Source organism: Plecotus auritus (genome assembly GCF_963455305.1).
Source record: "Plecotus auritus genome assembly, chromosome: 2".
Taxonomy (NCBI): Eukaryota; Metazoa; Chordata; class Mammalia; order Chiroptera; family Vespertilionidae; genus Plecotus; species Plecotus auritus.
Window position 1 is genome coordinate 46,357,135 of NC_137771.1, and position 26,638 is coordinate 46,383,772.

General features: G+C 41.5%; 1 protein-coding gene across 2 annotated transcripts in view; it reads left to right on the plus strand.

Annotated features, from left to right (window-relative positions):
• The first annotated feature begins 16,754 nt into the window (after positions 1–16,754).
• Positions 16,755–26,638, plus strand: part of PGM1 (phosphoglucomutase 1) — a 61,239-nt gene continuing 51,355 nt past the window's right edge. For both annotated transcript variants that reach the window (XR_013959971.1, XM_080656915.1), the window contains exon 1: positions 16,755–17,383. Coding sequence is in view for 1 of the 2 variants with exons in the window: in XM_080656915.1 (XP_080513041.1) it covers positions 16,811–17,383 (573 nt within the window). In the remaining variant the exon portion in view is untranslated. The remainder of the gene's footprint in view (positions 17,384–26,638) is intronic.

Here is a 26,638-nt window from a genome sequence, read left to right on the forward strand (position 1 = left end):
GAAATGCGGGCTGGTGGGGCTGCAGAAGGAGGGTGCCCCAGGTGATCCAGGACCAGATTACAGTCAACAGAGGGCAGGTGCCTCAGGGCACCTCTGGAACCAGATTACCGGCAATAAGGGCTGTGGGTTGCAAAGAGCAGGTGACTCTGGGACTAGATTGTTCAGCCACCAGGTTGTAAATCTTTCTATAATGATAGGCAGTTCTCGGGAAAGGAGGATGGCTGCATTCTGATGTTAGCTTCCATGTCCTAGGGCATACAACTCTCAGCCAGGTTAGAATGCACTTTCTCTAATCAGAAAAAAACCATCACGGTTAACAGAGCATGATGAATATTTCTTATAATTGTAGCTAGTCCCTAATATTCTATTTCTGCCCCTAATAGTAATAGCCCTGCTAGCTTCACAGAGGATTATAAAGCTTACCTTTCTACTCAGCCTAGCTTCATTTCTAGGGGAAAAAGAACTATGTAATTATTTGAGGGGAAATAAGGCAAATAGTAGAACTGATTTATGGAAAGTAGGTGAGGTTCATGTGAAGTGACAATTTAGGGGCCAGGAACTAGGAATTGCTGCTAAAAATAGGTACTCTAGCCTTGACAAGGTGGTTCAGTTGGTTGGAGCATCCTCTGGTACACCAAAGGGTTGTGGGTTCAATTCCTGGTCAGGGCACATACCTAGTTGCAGGTTCCAATACGGGAGTCAAGATTGGTGTTTCTTTCTCACATCAATGTGGTTTTTTTTTTCTCTCTGTCTCTGAAAAAAATCAATAAAAACATATCTTTGGGTGAGGATTAAAATAAATATAAGTTCTTTTTAAAAAAATAGGTAATCTACTTTTTGCATACTACATTATTAAAGATATATATGAATGTTCCATTCCTCCCAAATTAAAATATATATATATATATATATATATATATATATATATATATATATATTCAATTTCTTTTAGACACGATAAATACCTAACATTTTATACACATCCCTTTTAAAAAAATTGATTTTAGAGAGAGTAAGGGAGAGAGAAAGAGAGAGAAACATCCATCAGTTGCCTCCTGCACATGGCCGGGAAAGAACTGCAACTTGGGTATGTGCCCTGACCAGGAATTGAACCTGCCACCTTTTGTTGTACGGGAGGACTCTCCAACCAACTGAACCACACTGGCCAGGGCTTGTACACATTCTGAATTTTCTTCCTTACAATTTAATAGAAAGGTCAACCAACTTAAATTCAAGTCCAGCTTAAGCTCAATCATATAAAGGAGACTAATGTCAACATCCTATATAATAAAAGCCTAATATGTAAATTGTCCTCTTGATCTCGAGTTCAACCACTTGCTATTATGTGTGGTGATCACCAGGGGGCAGCGCAGAACATGGCAGGTATCAGTGACATGGTGCTGGCAGCAGGTGGCAGTGGAGGCGCCGATGAGCCCCAACGAGAGTGGGACCACGGCGGGATGGTGGAGCAGGTGAACAGGCAGTGCCAGGCCAAGGCGTGTGTGAGCGGGGCCCAATCGTCCCGCTGATCGCCCAGTAGACAGCAACCAGCATCCATTACAGAGAAAGGGCAAATAGCAATAGTAAAATATTTCTTCTAATTATTTTCCTTTCAATGTGCATGAATCGGTGCACTGGGCCACTAGTATAATATAAATGCAACAAGCCATTTACAGAATACTAACATTGTAAACTTTCTGGCAATTTCAGATATGAATATGCAAAAATTACTAAAAAGTACATTTTTCTGTGCCTTTTCTAAACATCTGTTGCACAAATTTCTGGATTTAGAAATTTCAATTTATTTGAAAGAATTTTCTTAGCAGAGCAGTAACAGTTTTTTTTTAAAATATATTTCTTTATTGATTTCAGAGAGGAAGGGAGAAGGAGAGAGAGATAGAAACATCAATGATGAGAGAGAACTATTGATCGGCTGCCTCTTGCACACCCCCCACTGGGGATCGAGCCCACAACCCAGGCATGTGCCCTTGGCCGGAATCAAACACGGGACCCCTCAGTCCGCAGGCTGACACTCTATCCACTGAGCCAAGCTGGCCAGGGCTTAGGAGACAAGTTGGCTGGTGAATGGTCAATAGGGACATATAGTGAACAAGTTCCTGTTACATACTGCATCAGTTATAACAGAGAAGTAGTAGACATATCTCTGTCCTCAGGAAAAGGAAGGGTGGAGGAAATGAGTTACATATCAGCCTATCCTATATAATAAAAGCCTAATATGCTAAGTGTCTGGTTGTCTGGTTGGCTGTTCAACCAATCAAAGCATAATATGCTAATGATATGCTAAGGCCACTCAACTGCTTGCTATGACATGTACTGACCACCAGGAGGAGACGCTCCAACCAGTAGGTTAGTTTGCTGCTGGGGTCCGGCGGATCAGGACTGAGCGAGATAGGCTGGACATGCCCTGGAGCCCTACCGTAGTCCTTCTCCGGCCCTGATCGTGCACCCATGGGGTCCCTCAGCCTGGCCTGCACCCTCTCGCAATCCGGGACACCTCGGAGGGTGTCAGAGAGCTGGTTTCAGCCTAATCCCGCAGGCCAGGCCGAGGGACCCCACTGGTGCACGAATTCTTGCACCAGGCCTCTAGTAAAGAAATAATATGAAGTCTTAAGTTAATAAACACTGTTCAATAAGCATGAAAGAGTGATGAGGATGTGGGAACAGGGTGGAAGGGAAAGCCAGCCCAATTTGGGGAAAGGTAGGAAGATTAGATTCTCCTAGAAGCATGAAGGAATGAATGAGGTGTAGTTATTTGTTTTTAGTCATGCAATATGATGTATTTAAAATATCAAAGAGGCACCTTTTGATAACTTTTAAAGGAGATGATTCATTGGGTTTAAAGTACTATTAAGTACTACACTTAAGCTTGATAGAACAAGTTTAAACAAGTTGGAAAATTAGTATGGGCTGAAAGAATCAGGGGATAAACTACAACTTTAACTGATCTTAAAGGGATAAGAGGGATTTTAAAAGGGGGAAAAAATTTAAGGCATTTTCTCATGTTTTTTTACTTTTCTAGGATTTGCTGTATTGTATCTCTGCCTATTAATATAATAGAAATAGACAATAGGGCAATTGATCATATACTTACTGAGTGTGTGTGTGTGTGTGTGTGTGTGTGTGTATATGTATATGTATATGTATATGTATATGTATATGTATATGTATACATATGTATAGAGCACTATTGCCCTTACTGCTATACAGAGATGAACAAACTAGACATTGTTCCTGCTCTCATTATAGTCTATCAGAAAAGATAGACTGTGAACAAGTATTACACATGGTACCTGTAACATACATTTTTTAAATGCCCCATTCTTCATAAAGCCTTTAATCTTTTCCCTGATCCAGAAGAAACTATTTCACTTCTTGAGCTCTATTTTAAAATGAATACTTTCTCTTATAATGTTTTTATTTCATATTAAAAATTATCACAATAAATTTGACCTCATTTTGGGAGCGGGCATGGTTGTATTAACATATGTATAGATCCATTTAAACACCACTGCAGTCAGGAAATAGAACAGTTCCATCACCAAAAACTCCGTTATACTATCTCTTACAGTCACATCCTTGTCCTCTTGCATCTGCGCCTCTCCCTCCCCTGCCACACACACATACTTTAGCCTCTGTTTTCCATAGCTATGGTTTTCTCTTTTGAGAATGTCGTAGAAATGGGATGGTACAATATATATCCTTTTAAGATTGATTTTTTTCAGTCACTATAGAGTCTTTGAGAATCCTCCAAGTTGTATGTATCAATAATTTGTTCCTTTTATTGCTTAGTAGTATTTAATTATATGGTGGTATCAGAATATGTTTATTCATTCATCTGTTAGGTTGTTTTCAGTTTTTGGCAGTGTTAATAGAGCTGCTCTGAACATCTATATATATAAAAGCCTAAGCAACCAGCCAACCTGCCAACCATCTGGTAGCTATGGCACGCTCTGACCACCAGGGGACAGACGTTCAACGCAGGAGTGGAAATCACAGGCATGGAAACATGGAACAGACTGATGAATCTCAGAGGGAAGGCGGGAGGGCGGGAAGAGATTAACCAAAAATCTTATATGCATACTAGAGGCCCGGTGCATGGATTTGTGCACTGGTGAGGTCACTCAGCCTGGTCTGTGGGTCGGGCCAAAACCGGCTTCCAACACCCCACCATGGGGTCCCAGATTGCAAGAGGGCGCAGGCCAGGCCGAGGGACCCCACCAGTCCATGAATCTGTGCATCGGGCCTCTAGTATGGTATAAAAGTATATATTTGATGAAACTGCCAAAGTGTTTTTTGTAGTGGCTATACCATTGTGCATTTCCTCCAACATGAATGAGAGTTCCAGTTGGTATTATCAGCACTTGGTATATCAGTACTTTTAATTTTAGCTAGTCTAATAGATGTGCAGTGATATCTCATAGTGGTTTTAATTTGCATTTCCCTAAGGGCTAATGATTGACAACTTTCCAGAGGCTTCTTTACTCTCTGTAGATATCCTCATCAGTGAGGTATCTCTGCAGCATTTTAAATTGGGTTGTTTGCTTTCTTACTGTTGAGTTTTGAGAGTTCTTTATAAATTCTGGATATATCTTTTGTTAGATATGTGATTTGCAAATACTTTTTACTAGTCTGTAGCCTGTAGCTTGCATTTTTATTCTCTGAACTGTATTATATGGAGAGCACAAGTTTTTAATTTTGGTGACATCCAATTTATTAATTTTTTCTTTAATTGATCCTGTGTTTGGTGTCAAGTCTCAGAATTTGTTGCCTAACCTCAGGTCACAAAAATTTCTTCTAAAAATTTTATAGTCATTTTACTTTGGATCTTTATATCCAAATTACATTAACATTTATGAGTTAATTTTCATATGAGTTATAAAGTTTAGGTTGAGCATTTTTTTCAATATGTATGTCAATTATCCCAGCACCATTTGCTGAAAAGATGGTCCTACATTAAATTGCTCTTGTACCTTTGTTGAAAGTCAACTGACCATATAGTCCCATATATTTCTGGACTGTCTGACCATTCTGTTCCATTGATCTACATGTCTTTCCCTTAACAAATACTATATTGTCTTGATTACTGTAGTTTTATATATAGTAAGTCTTGTAATCAGGTAATGTGCTTACTCCAATTTTTTTTGTTTTTGTGGTGTTTTTTTTCAAAATCGTCCTAGCTGTTCTATTCTCTTTCCCTTTCCATGTAAATTTTAGAACTAGCTTGTTTATATCCACAAAAACTCTTGCTAGAATTTTGATTCATAAGTATATTTGGATGCATTTGATATGTTTATTGTGTTGATGCTTCCAATCCATGAATATGGTATTTTTCTCCATTTTTATGCTTTATTTTATTAGCATTTTATAGTTTTAGCCATTAAATCATATATACCTTTCATTAGATTTATATCTACATATTTTATGAGCTATTAAAATTGCATTGTTTTTTAAATTTCTAAAGTTTCCAGTTGTACATTTTTAGTATATAAAAATATGATTGATTTTTGTGTGTTGGTCTTATATCCTGAGATTCTTGTTAAACTCATTTATTAGTCCTAGGAGTTTTTTATTTGTAGAGTCCATGGGATTTTCTACATAGAAAAACATGTCACTTGCAAATAGGGACAATTTCATTTCTTTCTTTCCAATCTGTATGCTTTTTCTTTTTTCTTGCCTTATTGCACTGGCTAAGATGTCCATAATTATGTTGCATGAAAATGGTAAAAGTGGATATCCTTACCTTTTTCCTAGTCTTAGGGAGAAAAGCATTCAATCCTTCCCCATTAATATGTTAGCTGAAGGTGTTTGTTTTTTTATAGTTTCCTTCTATTTCTAGTTTGCTGAGAGTTTTTATCAGGAATGGATGCTCAAATCTGTTAAATATTTTTTCTGCATCATCATATGGTTTTTCTTTTTGAGACAGTTAATATGGTGGATTACATTGATTGATTTTCAAGTATTGAACCAGCTTTTTATTCCCAGGATAAAACCCACTTGGTTGTAATATGTTATTTTTAATTATTTTGGATTCAATTGACTAGTATATTGTTGAGCATTTTTGTGACTGTGTATGTGAAGGATATTGGTCTGTAGTTTCCTTGGTTTGTAATGCTTTTGTCTGGTTTGGGTATCAGGACAATGCTATTTTCATAAAATAAGTTAGAAATGTTTCCTCTTCTTGTTTTCTGGAAGAGATTGTGTGAAATTGGGGTTATTTCTTCTTTAGGTAATTGAATTTGCCATCAAAACCATCTGGGTGTGGAGGTTTTTAAGTACTAATTCAATTTCCTTAAAAGTAATGGGGACCATTCAGTTTATTACATCCTGGGTAAGGCGTGGTTTGTAGTTTTTCAGGAATTGGCCCATTTTATCTAAATTATCAAGTTTATGTGCATAGAGTTTTTAAAAAATGTTTTTGGGATCTCTTGTGATATCCCCTCATCCCTTTTTATTCCTGATATTAGTAAAATGTATATATTTTTCTCTTTCAGTCTTGCTAGAGGTTTATCAATTTTATTGCTCTTCTTTGAAGAACCAACTTTTAGTGTTATTTTTAAAATTTTGTTTTCAATTTTATTGATTTATGCTTTTATCTTTATTACTTCCTTTTTTCTGCTTGTCTTCAGTTTATTTGCTCTTTTTCCAGTTTGGTAAGTAAAAACTTAGATTACTGATTTCAGACCTTTTTTATTCTAATAATTGGTTTAAAAATAAATACTTTTTTGCCCTAGCCGGTTTGGCCAGTGGATAGAGCATCAGCCTGCAGACTGAAGGGTCCCGGGTTTGATTCCAGTCAAGGGCACGTACCTCAGTTGTGGGCTCCTCCCTGGCCTAGGCCCTGGTCAGGGCACATGCAAGAGGCAACCAATCCATGTGTTTCTCTCACATTGATGTTTCTTTCTGTCTTTCCCTCTCTCTTCCACTCTAAAAATCAATGGAAAAATATCCTTGGGTGAGGATTAAAAAACAATACTTTTGTGGCCTATATTTTATTTCTTACATCTTATTAATTTGTATACATATTAGGATACTCCTATTTTAAATTCTTAGGTAAGTACTTAAGTAAGTACTCTGGTAAGTACTTAGGTAAGTACTCTGAGCCTCCCTAAGTATCTCGTATTATGTACTTGGTGAGAATTTTATAGATAGTTTGAATGGAAGAGTGGATGGATGAAAGGAAAGTAAGTGAAACCAATGAATATAAATATTTCAAAGATATCTTCAAAATAAATAAAAATATGTAATAGAAGTTTCAAGAGTCAATAATGTCAAGAGAAAGAAACAGACAGTTCACTTATGAAGAAAATTGCTAACACCAGTCTAAGCTACTTCTGATAGGGAGTATTCAGAAGCTCAAAGTAGTACACAGAACACTCACAGTATGTTGTGTCTAGTTCTATATAGGGAATGAAACAAAGAACTCTGTTTCTTAGATAACTCAAGAAAAAATTAATTTAACTTATTCAAATAAGGTAAGCAAAATAATAATTTGGAAATATTTACCTCCATGATTTTCTTGATTCCATTTTTTACTGCAAGGCCTGATATACTTTCCTTTGTTTTTTCATTGGTAAAACCTTAGGATAGCCTTCTTTATCTTACTCTGTCTCTTGTTGACCAGCTGAAGTCACACTTCATTTTAGATCTCTAGAAAATCAGGCTATGAGTTGACTGGCTCATGTCCCTTCATAAAATTAAAGCATCTATATTAGTTTCCTAATTAGTTGCCACAAACAAAAACTTCCACACACGTGGTGACTTAAAACCACTTGGTGGTTTAAATATATTTTTCCTACAGTTCTGGAGGCCCGAAGTCCAAAATCAGTATCACTGATACGCTTTTCAGTAGATTCCAAAAATGAATTTCAAGGTGTTGTCAGGTTGTGCTCTCTCCAGAGATTCTAGAGGAGAATGCATTTCTTACCTCTTCCAGCTCTGGGTGGCTGCTGGCACTCCTTGGCTTGTGGCTGTATCACTCCAATCCCTGCCTCTGGTTATACTGTCTTCTCCTTTTCTGTAGTCAAATCTCCCTCTGCCTCCCTCTTATAAGCACACTTGTGAATAATCCAGGATACTCTCCCTTCTCAAGATCCTTAATTATATCTGCAAAATCCCTTTTGCCATATAAAATACCATTCACAGGTTCCAGGGTTGAGGACATGGATATCTTTTGAGGAGCTAGCACCATAGCATCTTGATCCCTTAATCAAGAACACTGATGAAATAACATAACAGAAGACATTCATTATCTCTTTAAAGATGTCCTTCATAATCTGTATTTTTAAAAATCTTATCTTTTGCCATCTAAAATATTAATATTTGCATATCAAATATACATTAATTTAGACTGATATCTTTTATAGTAGGTTCCAAAAATGAATTCTAAGAAAAAAAAACCCAACTTACCATATTTCATCCTTTTTAAAATATAGCTTCATGAACAATCATTTGACACTGAAACATGAGTTCAGAAACTATTATTATTTTGGCATAGGAACAAACTTAATTTCAGAATGACAGACTCCAGATATCCATTAACTTTTACTAAAATAAAAGTTTTAAGCTCCTGGATAACTTAGGAATACAAATAGAATAGATGTTATATGGTTTCATATTGCTTCCATATGTAGGAACTGGTCATTTCAACAAATTACAAATAGATTAAAAAAAATTTCACATAATGACCTAAATCTGCAGCCACAAAGAACCTATGATTTAGGTTTAACAAATGAACTAGATGACATTTGCAGTTTTGTTCAGAATTAATGTGTATGGGTTCATATGGAATCATCAGTCAGTTATCTGCCAGCTATAAGCAATTGAGAATTCTTGCAGGAGATTATCTACAACTTCCCCATTCCTTCAGAATTCTCTTAACTGAGAGACTGTTTTTCAGGCCAAGTAGAACCCTTTGGTGGGAGAAAGATTGGGGCGACCATTCTAGGTCTACACTGAATATGATCTTAATATTTTTCAATATGTTTTCTTCCACCATCACTTATACCACCAGATAGGAAGTTGAGTGTACACAAATAGAATTATGTGGTGTTTTTGTTGTTGTTATTGTTAATCCTCACCTGAGGATATTTTTCCATTGATTTTTAGAGAGAGTGGAAGGGAGAGAGAGACACAGAGAGAGAAACATTGATGTGAGAAAGACACATGGATTGGTTGCCTTCACACAGGCCCCAACCAGGAGCCTGCAATTGAGGTGCATGCCCTAACCCTGGACCCTTCAATCCACAGGCCAACACTCTTTTCACTGAGCCAAACCAGCTGGGTTAGAGATGTGTTTTTAACAGTAATGTGACACATACTTTTATTATATGGCATACTAGAGGCCCGGTGCATGAAAATTCGTGCACTGGAGGGGGGGGGGGTCCCTCAGCCTGGCCTGCCCCCTCTCACAGTCCGGGAGCCCTCAGGGACAGGAGGCGACCTGGAAATCAGGGGAAGGCGATGCCCCCATCACACCTCTGCTGCTGCCACTGCTGGCAGCGCAAGCCTCATCTGGCCCTGGTTACCTGAGCCTCAGGCAGCCCTGGGTGACTGGCAGCCGACATCCGAGGCTTGCCTGTGCCTTGGACGTCAGCTGGGCAGCCGCCATCTGAGGCTTGCCTGCACCTTGGGCCGGTCCTGGGTGGCTGGGGGGCTGAGGGTGGGTCCAGCCACACCGTGCGCCTGCCAACCCCCCCGGCTGGGCTGAAAGGACTGTGGGACTCTGGCAGCAGGCACAAGGAGCAGCCAGACCCACCTGAGGGTGGGTCCAGCTGCACTGCATGCCTGCCACCCCCCTGGCGGGGCTGAAAGGACTGTGGGACTCCAGCGGGGCTGAGGCGACTGGGCGTTGCCATCTTGTGGCTATGGGCGCCACCATCTTTGTGACAGCATGATGGTCAATTTGCATATTCCCTCTTTATTAGATAGGATAGGATAAGGGCTTCCTAAGGCTTTGTCTGCATGTTGTTAATAAATTACTTTTCAGTATTTTTTTATTTTGATAATCAGTTTCTTTATGAGCCATGTAATTGCTGTTAGCAGCTCATGCCACTAGATCATCCACTTCACTATCCAGTGTTTCCAGGATAAATTCTATACATGTTTTTTTCATTACAAATTTCGCATGGCCTACCATTTGTTATTTGTTGTAGTCATCAAAGTTTAATATCCTATGGTAAACACATTTCTTGAAATCGTTATAGTTGGAATGCAAAAGATGATTTGTGAAGGGTGAAGGTAGAGTTGTCTTTAATGAACACTATGTTTGGAAATGGCATTTGATCAACTATTGTACATTGATCTGGCCAGGATTTTATCTACCTCCCAGTCATACACATTGGTATATGTAGGCAGAAAAATCATTCAAGACTTTCACAGAATTGCCAACTGCTTGTTCCTTGACTTATATAAAATTCTGGATAAATTTGCTTGAAGGAAGACTCATAAATGGCATATTAATAACCTGCTTAAGAGGTAAAATTTTTTGCCTTTGAATTTAACCTAATAGATACAAAGTCCGGTTTATGAAAGGCTGGATGACACATCTAAATTTTCTCCATGCTGGATTAATGTTTCTAAACAAATTATCTTTCAAAAGTAGAAAAGCCTAACTTTTCCACACTCTAGTTCCTGGACTTTATTTTTTTTATTATCATTAAAAAAAATTTTTTTTTATTGATTTCAAAGAGGAAGGGAGAGGGAGAGAGAGGGATAGAAATACCAATGATGAGAATCATTGATCAGTTGTCTCCTGCACGCCTCCCACTGGGAATTGAGCCAGCAACCTGGCATGTGCCCTTGACCAGAATTGAACCTGGGACCCTTCAGTCCACAGGCCAACACTCTATCCACTGAGCCAAACCAGCTAGGGCTAATATATTTTCCCCTGTACTCTATATTCTCCTGTTAGGTGATCTCATTCACTCTCATGTTTTCAAATGCTATCTACATGCCATTGGATTATAAATTCATCTCATGCCCAGGTCTCTTTTCTAAGCTCTAGACATCTATATCTAACACCTTATTCTGTACGCCCTCTTGGATGTATGCCAGACACCTCAAACTTTACATGTCTAAAACAAAATTCATGGATCACAGCGTACTACCCTCCACCCCCACACTTTTTACGATAGTCACAGTCCCAGGTTGCTAGGAAACACAACTATATATATATATATATATATGTGTGTGTGTGTGTGTGTGTGTGTGTGTGTGTGTGTGTGTGTATATATGTATATATATGTATATATAAAATATCTATCAGCAAGTCTTGTTGACTGTACTTTCTGAAAATATCTCGAGTCTGTTCACTTCTACCCATCTCCATTGACTTCAACTTACTACAATACACCCAGTTTCCACCTGCCTATCTGGCTCATTTCATCCACTTTTCCCCTTTCATTCAGTCACACAGCAGCCAGAGTGACCTCTTAAAAACGCTATTATGATCACAGTATTCCTCTGCTTAACACCCTTTTGTCATGCTACAACAGGTATGAAACTTGAAGACATTATGCTAAGTGAAATAAGCCAGACACAAAAGGACAAATATTATATGATTCCATGTATATGAGAACAGAATAGTCAAATTCATAGACAGAAAGTAGAATGGTAGTTTTTAAAGGCTGAGGGAGGGAGAAATGGAGGGTTAGTGTTTCATGGCTACAGAGTTTCAGTTTGGGATGATGAAAAAGTTTTGAAAATGAATAGTGGTAATGGTTGCACAACAATGTGAATGTCCTTAATGCCATTGAATACCTTTAAAATGGTTGAAGTGTAATTTTTATATTATATATTTTTTACTTCAATAAAAAACACAACCTTTTGGTTGTCCATTGCTGTTGTGATCAAGATAAAAATGCTTTACACTGTCTAGGAAGTCTGACGTGATCAGGCTTTCCACACTACCCCTCAGTTTTCATGCTTCAGTTACACTGGCTGCCTTTTAAATCTTTGATGACACTAAATTTCCTTCTTATTTTAAACCTTCCCTCTTAATGTTCCCTCACCTGGCCAGTTACTACTCATCCTTCTAGTCCTCAGCTTAGGCATCACTTCCCCCACAATATTTTCCCTGACCCCCAGTGATAGACCCTCCTATTTACATTCCTATAGCACCTATACTTCTTTGCAGCACTATCACAATTATGACTTATTATTCAGTATCCATCTCCTCCAACCTATAGCAAGCTCTGTGAGACCGAAGACCATTTTGACTTGTTCACCTAATACCCTTTAAAGAGCTGGTGCTCTGTAGAAGTTCAAACCTAATTGTAGAGTGATTGTGAATGAATCAATACATGAATGAATATCATCTATAGGATAAAGAATAACTCAATGAAATTAGAATGACCAATTATAAGAAGTACTAAAAATGTATTTTTATTTTATAGAGCAATACAAATACCCTATAGAAAACATGAAAAATCTGGGTAAAGCATAAAGAAGGAAATAAAAATTACCCCATTTCACAAACCAGAGGTGATCGTTGTTATATATGTTAATATATTTCCTTATAGTCCAGTGGTTCTCAACCTTTCTAATGCCGCGACCCTTTAATACAGTTCCTCATGTTGTGGTGACCCCCAACCATAAAATTATTTTCATTGCTACTTCATAACTGTAATTTTGCTACTGTTAATGAATCGTAATGTAAATATCTGTGTTTTCCGGTGGTCTTAGGCTCTACAGTCGTGACCCACAGGTTGAGAACCGCTGCTGTAGAGCCTAAGACCGATGGTTGAGAACCGCTGCTGTAGAGCCTAAGACCGATGGTTGAGAACCGCTGCTGTAGAGCCTAAGACCGATGGTTGAGAACCGCTGCTGTAGAGCCTAAGACCGATGGTTGAGAACTGCTGCTATAGAGCCTAAGACCGATGGTTGAGAACCACTGCTGTAGAGCCTAAGACCATAGGAAAACACAGATATTTACATTACGATTCATTAACAGTAGCAAAATTACAGTTATGAAGTAGCAACGAAAATAATTTTATGGTTGGGGGTCACCACAACATGAGAAACTGTATTAAAGGGTCGCGGCATTAGAAAGGTTGAGAACCACTGTTCTAGTCCTTAGTGTGTGTGTGTTTCATAAAGAAAATACTCAAGTAGGATAATACTATATTTACAATTTTGTTTTTTTATTCATGTTATACTATTTAGTTAAGCCCATGTTATAAGTAATTCTAAGTTAGAGTATCTTCTGATAACTCTTTGACTGCATCTTGGATTTTTATTAGAATTAATGAAAGTAGATACACTGTATGAACATGAAAAAACATGAATCAGATAACAAATAAAAGGGTTATACATCTCACCATAATCTAACTGTTCACGAAAGACTATTTATTTTTTTTATAACAACTTAATATTTTCCAAACTCCCTTCTGCTCTGGTGGCAGAGACTTAGAGATTTCTATGAGCGGATATACATCTCAGACCTCAGTTAGGTGTTTGGGAACACCTAACATTTATTTTTCTAGAATTCAACTTTTTTTTTTTAAAGTTTTTATTGATTTTTAGAGAGAGAGGAAGGGAAAGGGAGAAACATCGATCAGGGAAACATCAATTGGCTGCCTTCTGCACACCCCTTACTGGATTTGAGCTGGCAACCCAGGCATGTACCCTGACCTGGAATCAAATTGGTGACTTCTTGGTGCATGGGTTACGCTCACCCACTGAGCCACACAAGCAGGGCTGGAATTCATCTTGATTTCTATTTCATTTGGCTGAGATAGCCCACCTGTGGCTATTACTAGGTACAGTTAGTTCATCTAGTGCCAAAGCATTGGAGAAAAAGAATACCTGGCCCTTTGGTACCAAATGTCTCTGGAGCACAGCGTCATCCTGTCTTATTGTTGGTCTCTGTCAAGAATTCCCATTTCTCTTTCTATGGACTCTTCAGGTCCAATGGCTTCTTTTCCTACGTTAGTGTCATCCACGAGAAAACGAATCATTCTGCTGCTTTTCTCAACACTACAACTTGGAAATCTCCAAAATCAGCTTTGAGTACAGTAAGATCTCACTCCCAAAATCATTACATTACACGGCAAAGGGAGATTTCCAGGTATGTCTTATCAAATTACATAAGAGTTTTCTCTGGCTGATGGCAGGAGAGGGAGTCAGAGATTGCAGCCATAAGAAGGACTTGATGCAGGTGGCTTCTAGGAGCAGAGAATGGACTCTGGTTGACAACCAGCAAGGAAACAAGGACAACTGCACGGAAATGGATCCTGCCAACAAACTGGATGAGCTTGGGAGCAGATGCTTCCCAGAGCCCACCCTAGCTGACACCTTGATTCCTGAGCATTCAGTCCAGCCAAACACACCCAGACTTCCGACCTACAGATCTGTGATAATGAGAGGGTGTTCTTTTAAGTCACTGAGTTTGTGGTAATTTGTTACACAGCAAGGAAAGTAATACAAGGAAAATGCATAAAGGCATGGTTACCAAGAGACAAGAATGATGGGGACCGCTTGCCACAGGAGCCCAGCCAAGATCAGCCGTCTTGCCCAAATCAGCAGACCACCCAGTTAACTTTTAAAATCATGAGCAATAATAGTACATGGTGATTGTATTAAGCCACTAAATTTAAGAGTGGTTTGTTATGTAGTTAAAACTAACTGTTACAACTTCTGAGGTGAGAGAAGTATGGAACAATTCCTCTTAAATGAAAAGCCCCATCCTGCCAGGGCTGACCAGCAGCGCCTGAACGATGGATGAACAGATTAGTCCTACACAGTTTCACTGTGAAAGAGAGGCTAAGGGACGGCCTGACCAAGTGACCAGGCTGCCTCGATTGCCTGCCTCATTAGGCTTTTACTGGAATTTTTATATTTAGGTACAATCAGTAGGGTGAGTAATCTTGGTGTTTACATTGTCCTCTAGGCAAGGACATCAGGGATTAAGCAAAAGGATTCCAGTAAACACACAGAGATCTGCATATGCACAGGCTTGTTTGGAAAGGACAAGGAATAATTAGGGGTGCCACCTTCGACACTCCCCTAAATCTCCCCTAAGTCGGAATTCTGATAAACAGGGCAGGCAGCCTTCCACACATTTCCCTTTTCTCAGAATGTCCTCCTTACAACTTTCCAACCAAGTCTCCTGTGCTCCCCAACACCATCCTAGTTCCGAAGACAATGAAGAATGTAGAAAGAGCATGGGATTTGACTTTGAGTCCACCATTCTATAATAATGAGTTACCGTTTATTGAGTTACTTACTAGCACTGTGTTAGGAGCTCTATGTTCAGCTGATTTAATCCATACAACTCTGTGAAGTAAGTATTTTTAAGACTCAGGGATTCTATGCTATATTTTCATTTTGTAGAGTTAGATACCTTTAATTACATTAACCATTTTATCAGTTCTCTAGCCTATAAGATGGGTTGATTATAGAGCTTAATTCACAAGATGATACTACTCTATAAGCTTTGTGAATTTTTGTGTAAATATTGGAAATCCTTACCAGCAGTCCAGGATTTAGTTTTCATGTTATTTGCCCTGAAAGTCATCTATGGTGATGATATTAAAACCTTTCTAGGTTGACAAAACAGCTATTGAACATGTATATCAGCACTTGATTTCTGAGAGTCAACATTCATGTGTCTGTCAGCCTTTGCTTGATCAAGAGATACCAGTTAACCATTACAAGGGCATAAATATAATCAAATTCACAGATTAACGATAAATTCTGGTTTTGGAGCTGGGGTTGGGGAACTAATATTTTTTGAGGGCCTCTATGTGTAAGATACCATTCCAGGTGGTTTACTTACATCAGCTGATAATGATCGAATCTGTCTGGATTGGAGCTGAAGCATGGAGAGTTTATAAAGTGTATCGGGTGATTCTATTGTGTCTCCACGATCAAAAACTACTGACATACAAAACCCCAATGATTCTTGCAGCAATTCTCTAAGATAGGTTTTATATCCATTTATGGTAAAGAAATGGATGCCCACAGATATTAACTAACTTTCCCAGGTCACACCTGTAATTAGCAGGAAAAAGTCAGTTTTTTCCCACTTCACCAAGCAGAGGAGACAATCACTCTCACCAAATCAAGGGGGATGCTGAACTCAAGATCCCTACTCAATAATCCAGTCTCTTTCCCTGACCCTCTATCTACCATGAATCCTTTCTGGCCACCTCAATCCTCCTTGATCTCTTCACCAAATGTCTATTACATGAATAACTGGCATGTTTTGATGGTACTATACTCAGCCTTACCTTATATTTGTACCCACATTTATCAAGGTCTCCTAGTACATTTATGTCCTGGTTGTCAAACCTGGTGAGACAGGCAGACAAATCATGGTAAGAGCCCTGGTTTTGGAGCCACACCCACGTGAGTTGGCCTCCTCCATGTGCTTATCTCTATGGCCTTGACAAGCCATTTGTTTTTTGAATCTCAGTTTTGTAAGCATAAAACTGACCCCTGTACTTTAGCAAGGATTAGAAACATTATATTCAGTAAAACCTTACTTATTAGTATACCAACCCTAACCAATGGAAGTAAAGTGATACGGAGAGTAGTAAGAATAATTAGACCTTTAGAGTTATTTTTCTAACACGAATACCCTAATGTTTGGAGAGAGAATGAAAGAACGAGGAGTCAAAATTTACTTAAGGCTGCACTTTTATCCCTCAGAACAGGTTTCCAGAAAATTACTTACTGGAAAATTATGATAGCCGAACTACAGGATATCGTTATGCTCTGTATTTTTCTCACCCTGCCTCAAGTTCTTGTCCTATGACCTGGCCCCTACTCCAAGCTTTGCCCTCCATTTATGGGAGGAGTTGAGGATTTCTTTTCATGGTGGTTTGGTTGGGGTGGGGTGGGGAGTAGGGTAAATCTGAGAGGCTCCACCCATTTCTCAAGTGGCCGGGAGGTGTGCGCACCCCATTCCCCTCCCACTGAAATCTGCCAGGAGGTGGGCTGGCGGTGGAGGGAGGGCCCTGTCCCCTGTCCCTTTAAGGAGAAGGGCCGAGCACGGCCGGAGAGCCGGCGTTGCCCCTACTCCGCCCGCGCCCTCACCCAGAACAGCTGCAGTCTCTGCCCCGGACGCCCCTCGGTTAGCAGAGTCCGCTCCGGCTCCAGGCAGCAAGTCGCCAACATGGTGAAGATCGTGACCGTTAAGACCCAGGCGTACCCGGACCAGAAGCCAGGCACGAGCGGGCTGCGGAAGCGGGTGAAGGTGTTCCAGAGCAACGCCAACTACGCGGAGAATTTCATCCAGAGTATCATCTCCACGGTGGAGCCGGCGCAGCGGCAGGAGGCCACCCTGGTGGTGGGCGGGGACGGCAGGTTCTACATGAAGGAGGCCATCCAGCTCATCGTCCGCATCGCAGCCGCCAACGGGGTAAGGGACGCACCGGCCCCAGGCAGCCAGCGCCCGGGCGCGGGGCCGTGCGCTACGTGCGGCTGGTGTCGCCCGCCCGCCCGCTGGGTTCCGGCCACTTCCGTGCGCGGCCGCCCCAGTCTCCACCCCCAGCTCCTCTGTGCTCGCTCCCGCCGGCCTGGAGGCCCCGGGGAGGTCGCCGCATGTGGGGAAGTGGCCACTTAGCCGCGGAGCTGCTCTCCCGACTCCCTGGGGGACAGGAAGGCGCGGGAGGGGGAGCAGGTCTTGACCTTGGGGAACCCGCCTCCGCCTTCTGCCCCTCCCATCTCTCCTCCCCCTTCCCGGGGCCTCAGACATTTACGTGAACATTTCCTGCGCCTAAAGATACAGTTACCGAGCGGAGTGCAGTGCCTTAGCCGTGAAAGGTTAGAGGGCGCCGCCTGGCTCAGAATCCCCTCGCTTCCAGCCCTGGTTGCCTTCTATTCTGGTCTGGGACTGGCGCTCCCCGCGGGCTCCGAGCCCGACGCTGGCGGCTGGAGTGGCCCGGAAGTCCGTGGGGGGGAGTGGATGGTTGTCTCATTCTCCACCCGGCAGTTTGCGTTGGGACAGAACGCCTGCCCTTGCGCGGCCTGGTTGCTGTCCCAGGGTTTTCAAAGGCTAGGCTTTGCCCAGTGGTGCTTCTGGATCTGTTCCACGGAGGGGCCTGGAGCTGAATTTTCACTGGAACAGAAACTACATACCCACCGGCGCTCTTGTGCAAGCCGTTTAGGAAATTAATGCAACACTGTGTCCCTTCTCCGCCCCTCCCCACCAAGGACCGTTAACTGATTTAATTGGGCAGGTTCACTCGGACAGGTGAAACTTTGAGATAGACTTTGCAGTAAACCTGATATACGGAAAAAACGCTTTTACAAAATAGGTAAATCAGGGCTGATTGTTCACCCACTTTTATAAAACGTCTTCTAACGAGTTTTTTTAAAGACCAAATTTCCTTTCTATATTTAAAATAAGATTTGACCTTTACCCAACTCTTATGAAACTCATTCCCTTTACTAATATTTTAATTCATTTTAGTAGTACTTTATCTCATTAACATAGAGTGCCATTTTGCCAAGCACCATGAGAAGCCCTTCACGCACAGTAGCTCATTTAACCTGCTGCAGCCCTGTGAGGTCGATGCTACTATGGGCATCCTCAGGTTGCCAAGGAGAAAATGGGGCCTTAGGCAGGTTAAATCATTTGCAGGCACTGTAATGGCAGCACTGAGACTCCAGCACAGAATTTGCACAGCTTCCGGGAACGAAGGGACCCTTACATTTGAAGATGTTTTCTAGTAGTTTCCTAACCCAAACTGGACCTAACCTACATCTGCCTCCTTGGACCAAACCTTATCTGGATTTTTCTTCATGCTCAAGTTTTCAGACAACCTCAAATTCTCTTGAAAGAACAAACTAACTATATCCCAGGGAAACCCTTCATTTCCTTATCGCCTGTGTTGAATTTGCTTTCCATTCATTCGTTCCCACCTGTGGCTATTACTAGGTACAGTTAGTTCATCTAGTGCCAAAGCATTGGAGAAAAAGAATACCTGGCCCTTTGGTACCAAATGTCTCTGGAGCACAGAGTCATCCTGTCTTATTGTTGGTCTCTGTCAAGAATTCCCATTTCTCTTTCTATGGACTCTTCAGGTCCAATGGCTTCTTTTCCTACGTTAGTGTCATCCACGAGAAAACGAATCATTCTGCTGCTTTTCTCAACACTACAACTTGGAAATCTCCGAAATCAGCTTTGAGTACAGTAAGATCTCACTCCCAAAATCATTACATTACATGGCAAAGGGAGATTTCCAGGTATGTCTAATCAAATTACATAAGAGTTTTCTCTGGCTAATGGCTTCTGCTTTCTCTATCACTCCACTGAAATTTCTCTCACCAAGGTTACGACTGACTTTCTGGCTGCTAAATCCATTGAACATTTTTTAGGCCAAACCTGCCAGTGTGAGGATCACAAACACTGCAGGGAGCTCTTGAGGAACCTATCAGTTAAACTGCGCTGACTCCTGGGATAATGCAAGAACGAGACAAGCCCAGTCAGTCCTCACCCACTTGGGACTTAGAATCAAGAAGGTTTGTGTTGGAGGCCAGATGGGTTACAGACAGCAAACAACAACGGCTACAAGGTGCAGTGAGAGCTATTATGGAGGCGAGCAAGGCAGGCTTTGCGAGCAGAAAAGCGGTACACCTGATTCAGGCATAGAGGCAGGGAAGTGACAACTACCCCCAGACTTGGAGGTGAAGAGGAGAAAAGAATATTCGAGGCGGAACCAAATGTGAGAGAGCATAGCATGTTGAAGAGGTAGGTTGGAGGCTCCGCCACCTTCTAACTCTGAATTTGTTTCATACTCTACAAGAATTAACTGAACTAAAAACACACCTCACATTGTATATTTTACAAGACACTTTCACACGCATTGCTTTATTTCCTCCCTAAAGCAAAGATTTCAGGTGTCACAGGTCACAGAGTCAGGAACACAGACGAGGAACAGCCCCCTCTGTTCCTAGGATGGAGAGATATGACAGAACAGACACCCCAGGACTGAGCTCCAAATACCAGGTTCCCACTGGGAGTGGCTGAGGACACTGCCAGTCTGGGAGAAGTTTTAAGTAAATGAGCATTTGGAGAGGAGAAGTGTGTCGACCTTGCTACTTGGGGTGAAGCCACTTGCTCGCTATTAGATTGAATTGAAACCAGTTAATGGAATCACATGAGGCACAAGAGGCAAAATCCACATCAAGACATGACTGTTTTTCTTCCTTTGATGACTCACCTAAACAATGAAAACTGAGCCAGTAGAATATAATTCTAGGACCAGCTGGCCTCCCTGGAGTCAATGGGGGCAAATTATCCAATGAATACTGGGAAGTCACATTTTACCCTGGGATGATGGAGTCTCAAATTAGAGTGGAAGGTGAGGCTTTAGTAGAGTCAAAGTCATCCTTAAAAAATCTTAGAAAGTACCACATTGGAAAACAAAATATGTGGTGCAATACTATGTCTTTAAATCCCAGAGGCAACTAGAAATTTTTGCCATGGACCACTCTTTGGCCATGCAGATAATCATGCCCATTCTCCTTTCCACCCATAAAACACATCACACTTTCCCAGGGCAGGTGCCCTAAATTCTTTCCAATAAACATATGGAGTTATAAGTGGAGCATTCACCAGCCATGTTTGCAATCCACAAAGAAAACCCTTTAGCAGAGCCACGACCTCCTTATCTGCCTGCAGACTGGCTCGTCTTTGCCTGAGCTCCTTTCTGTATTGTGGCAAGAAGCAGTCACCTAACACTCCACTCAGGAATTCTCCCAACCATTTGCCTAGAGCAGTGGTCGGCAAACTCATTAGTCAACAGAGCCAAATATCAACAGTACAACGATTGAAATTTCTTTTGAGAGCCAAATTTTTTAAACTTAAACTTCTTCTAACGCCACTTCTTCAAAATAGACTCACCCAGGCCGTGGTATTTTGTGGAAGAGCCACACTCAAGGGGCCAAAGAGCTGCATGTGGCTCGCGAGCCGCAGTTTGCTGACCACGGGCCTAGAGCTACAGGTTTTGTTGGCTAGTGGTCTGCCTCCCAAGGCGGCAGTGGTAACGCTTTTGCCATGGTCTAAAAAAGTATGCCAAGGCCACACACTTTAGATTCTGTTTTGCTACAGAATACCAAGTTTTATTATTAGTGAAAATGTAGATTTGGCTGCTATCACCGTTTCAAAACAAGTTACTTAACCAAAGCTAAAGTTCCTAGTAACAGAGGTCTTTCTAGGAGACTTTCCAGGGCCAATATGGTGGCTTCACTGTGTAAGGGGACCCATGTTTCCTTCCTCTTGTAGCTCAGCCTTGCATAGTGTGTTGCTTTTATTTGCAAGATCCAAGATGGCTGTGTACCCCCATAGGGTGGGTCTGGCCAATAGGGAGGGGAGACAGAGGACGAAAGGCACTCCTTTTTCAGAGACTACATAATTTCACTTGTGTCCCGTTGGTCAAAACTTAGTCTAAGCTTAAGGCCTCTTTAGCAGCAAGGGAAGCTGGGAAATATCAGTGTTATTCTAGGTGCCATATGTCAGGCCAAACATGGGGGTGTCAAGCTAAATGAAAGGGAGCATCGATGTTGAGGGACACCCGCCAGCCCTCGCTGTCTTAAATATACTTTCCAAATTTGGTGATATCACTTTCAAGTGATGTAGTTTACAGAGATGACAGAAACTTAATTTTTTATACAGAAGTAGATTTTTGGAAGAGACCTTGACTATTATTTATTCTAACTTCCATCTTAGAAAGCAACCAAGGCACAAATATTCCCATGGTGGAGAACTTTTAAAGTAAACTACCTTATTGAGATTTAATTCACATACCACACAATTCATGCATTTAAAGTGAACAATTCAATATTTTTAGTGTGTTTACAGATTTATGCAACCATGACCATGATCTAATTTTAGAATATTACTATGACCCTAAAAGAAGCCCCATGTATTAGCAGTTAATTCCTCTTGCTCCTCTATGCTTTCGGACCTAACTAAGCAACCACCAGTCTACCCTAGGTCTCTATAAATTCACGCGGATGGATTTTGCATGTGTTCAGTTTTGGTTGCCATGCACAAGAAGTTCATTTAGCAAGCGCAGCCCCTGGGAGCATGAGAAGCAGAAGCAGAGGGTTTGTGTCCAGAACAGAATTAGTGTCCCAGGCTTCTGTCTACACTGCCTTGCGCATGGAGACACAGCGTTGAATCTGATCCCATTCTCAAGGAGACTGATTGAATGAGAGAAGATTGACATACACATAGAAAGGCAATCACCACTATCTAGTATAAGAACTCATACTTAAAGGAAAAGAGATGGCTGTGAGAACTCAGGGAAGGAGCACTTTCCCCAGCCTGAGGTGGGTCTCTGTGTCGAGGGGGTAGTGTGGCCAACAAAGGCTTTCTGCATGAGATGAGTCTGTTTTTCTCAGCAGACTCCCTGTCCAAAGCCGACAGGCTGTCAAAAAAGGAGGAGAAATTTCTCCAGGAGAATAGCTTCTTTATTTTCATGAGTGTAAGCAATCAGATTTCCTTTTTTACAAACATATTTGAACTTATACATCCACATTAGTATTGTACCCTGCCAAATCACCACTCTGGGAACCGTACACTTATCCCAGCGATACGTCTAGTGCTCCTAGCATTTTGAAACTCCTCTCTGGGAATTATTGCGCAGCCAGTCGGTTTATGGGTCACCTAGGAAAACCAGTCACATTATTTTAGAGTCATGCCTCATTTTTCACTTAAAACGATGGAACAAGATTTGATCACCCACTTTATTCATTAGACACGGCTCCAACCAATTTTTGTCTCTTTCCAAAGTTCAAATCTATTCTCCAAGGATGACATTTGTTATGACTGAAGACTTTCAAAGAAAGTGCCACAGACTGTAAAGACATTTGCCCGAAAAAGAGTTCCAGAAATGTTAGTGCGATGTCAGCATTGTTTGAACAACTATGTTGCTTCCCAAGGTGATTGTGTTGAAGGAGGTAACATTAATTTAGATGAAAATACTCTGGTATATCTTTAAAACGAGTTACTGTGTTTTATGCTGTTCAAGCACAGTCCCCATCGAGAGGGTCTTAGAAGACAGTTCATGCTGAGATGTTTTGCCTCCACTTTCCTTCTGCGGTATACAGTGGTGGCCTGGGGCACAGTTCTCTTCCATTCTGGTAAACAGCTAAACATGCTTGGGTTAGGCATTTAGAAATTGTGCACAATGGGGAGTTTTCCCAAAACAAAATGGCCCTGACCTAGAATGAGAGTCCTGTCAACTCTAAGCCACAGAAACCTAGATGGTAAGCCTGTGCCCACCTGACTCTGAGAAATTGGCCCATGGTGGCAAAGAGTCCAGAAAATGGAGTTGGGATGGCATAACTGGGTGGAGATGGGAAAGATCTTTTGTTTTAGTAGGAAAACGATCATGTTACACCACCTCCATGGGACTTCGAGAAATGCATTCTGTGGAGCAAATTGAAATCCATTTAAAAGAAGAAACAGAAGGGAAATACGTAGGAAATTCAGGTGGAATTGGGAGTAAGGTTTGTGCCTGTCACGAAAGACAAACTGTCTCTCTAAGCAGGCTGCCTGGGTGGCACCAAGCCCTCTGCAGTCAAATCCACGAGAAAAACACCACACCATTTAGCCAGTTCCCCGCATGTAGATTTGGTATAAAAAGACTAATAATAATATCTGCCTTGAAAGATCCATGTGAGGATGGAGTAAAATTTGTGAAGCACTTAGCACAGAGCCTGACACTGTGGTTAGTCAACAGCAGATTCTGATGAGATCTAGCAATTATTATGATTATTCCAAATGCTGAGGCCATTGGAGGGCAGAGGGAGGGTCTTCTGTGTCTGCCACAATCCCTGCCACCTAGATGTCCTGTCCTGACTTGGTCCACACAGTATCCCTTGAATTTGACCTGCAAGACAGAGGTCCACAGTTGCTGTAAGTCTCAGTTACAGGCCCATTGATGACAGACCTTCGCCTCGTTGGAGTCATGAGCTAGCAGTGGGTAGCTGAAGATGGATAGCTTATGAGGATGGGCCCAGGCTGATGTCATGTTCCAGATTGTAAGCCACAAGAAATGTCTGCTGGCATTGATGCAAACCTCCTGGGCTGCATGGGTTTGTTCCATCCACAGCATTATTGAGCATCTTTGAGCACTCTTTATGCTCCAGGCACTGTGTGAGATGCTTGAGGGTAAAAGATATATAAGACAGAGTCTTAGGATGCTCATGCTAGTAGAGGAGCATCCATAGGTGGTTACAAAAATATGGTGTGAATACTAGTGTATTAGTTTCCTCTGGCTGCTGACAAATGACTACAAACTGGGTGACTTAAAACTACAGAAATATATTTTCTCACAGTCATGGAGACCAGAAGTCTGAAATCAAGGCATTGGTCTCTAAAGGCTCTCGGGGGCAGGGGGTGGGAGGTGTGGGCGGTGGGTGCTTCCTTGCCTCTTTTAGCTTGTGGTGACTCCAGGTGTTCTTGGCTTTGTGGCTGCCTAACTCCAGTCTCTACCTGTATCTTCACGTGGCCTTCTCTGTGCGTCTTCTCCTCTTCTATCTCTTTTAAGGACATTTGTAATTGGATTTAGGGCCAACTTGGGTATTCCAGGATGGTTTCCTCACAAGATCCTTAACTTAATTACATCTGCAAAAACCCTTTTATCAAATAAGATCACATGATCAAGTTCTGAGTGGAATATATGTTTGGTAGGTGGGTGGGGATGGCTACCATTCAACCCACTGCAACTAAACGAGAGGAGCTATTCAGGAAATCATGGGAACACAGAGGAGAGGCACTCAGCTCACTTTGAGGGGGAAAAGAAGAACAAGGATGTTTTCTCTTCTCAGATGAGATGATTTTTTAGGCAAACGATAATGATAAGGGGGAATCAGAGAAAACTTGATGGAGAAGTGAGGGTGGAGGCAAGGCCCAGTCACTAGTTTAATGCATATAGCTAATACCTTTGTTGTCCTACTTAAAAGTATACCAATGGTAATAATTGGCAAGAAGATTTCAGAACTCCATGATCCACAATGCTTCTGTAGACTCTTGTCATAATGCTAAATGGAAGACATGCCACTTGGGGGCTCCCTGAATCTTACCAAATAACTTGAGTTCACAGTGAGGGGTTGGAATGGAAAGGCTCAAATCTCAGTTGTACAATTTACTGTGCAGTATCACGTATTTTGCTTAACTGATCTAAAACCCAGTTTTCTCACTTGTAAAATGGGATTCTAATTAATATCTGCCCTACTAGAGTGTTTTATGAAAATTAAATAATGGTCATGCAAAGGTTTGGGGAACTCTAAGGTACAACCCAAAGGTGAGTTACATTTATTTTGAAATTGCTCCAGAAAAGTCACCCGACTGGACTGATGTCAGCCTCCTGCCAAAACAAATCTCAACATGCAGTTTTTATCTGGCATCTGTCAAAGTCCAAAGCTGAAGATGGCTAAAGAATAACCAAAAAGTAAAGCCATCACGCCATTTTGAGGTTAGCGGGATAGCAAAATCACTTCCTTTACATTAGAATTTCATTGCAGTATAACTTTGGTGTCAGACAGACTTGAGTTTGATTCCTGGATATGCTGTTGTTTATTAGCTAATTAATCTTAGGCAAACTGCCTGAACAGTTTTTGTTTTTTTTACTCACTGGTAAAATTAAAATACTATGTCATAGAGGTGTGTTTAGGAAATAATAAGACAATGCATAGGAAGTTACCTAGCCTAATGCCTCACATTATTTAATATTACAATAGTCATATTAAGCGGGCTACTCCACTGGGCAGTGGGGATTTTGATGGGAAATACAGACCCTTGAAACTTCTCTTTGCTGATAGCCCCCCAGCCACCTTGCACCTTCTCAGTTTCACTTTTCTTCTTCTCAGCTGTGTCATGACCTATCAAGATGCTCCACACCTGTTAGCCTATAAGATTCCACACAGAAGTGTCTTTTGTTTGGAGTGTTTCATGCACAGGGCCTGGGGTGGGGGTCGGGGACCTGTTCTACATAACTTTAGGTTTTCAGTAGTATGTTATCTGCCTGATACTTAGTCGTCTCATCTCAAAAGGACACCAGCCTCCAAATAAGCAGAATCGTCCCTGAGTAGCTTAAGTGCTAGTCAGAGTGCCTGGTGTTTGCATCCCAGGTCTATCCACAAGGGTCTTAGGGTAGCGGTTTTAGTAAATAGTTGCTTGAATCTACTTGCTCCAGCAACTTCTCCTGAACAATATTTGAAGGGGTGCTTTCCATCCCTCAGACATAACTGAGCATTTTCTCATTGCTCTCTATTGTGCTGTGCATTTGGAGCATACACCACGCGTGCAGTCTCCTGCTCCCTGTGGAGCTCGTCACCCAGTGGGCTCTACAATAGTTGACAGGTGCCTCAAGGGCCATTGAGAGCCCTTGGGAGGGACACATGGAGAGGTGGTCAGAGGAAGTCTCCAGGGGAGATGCACTCGAGCCAAGCCCTGAAGGATAACAAAGAGGAAGCCAGGAAAAACTGGAGACATTCTAGCAGAGGGAACAGCGCAGGCAAAACAAAGAGGCCATTGTGGGAAGTAAGGGCTTGCTTAGACTTTAAAACAGTACTGTCTGAGCTCCTGCATTGCAGGGAGGGAGGAAGTGGCTGCAGCATGGTGAGTTATTACCACACGGTCCTTAACCCCTGAGCTCGC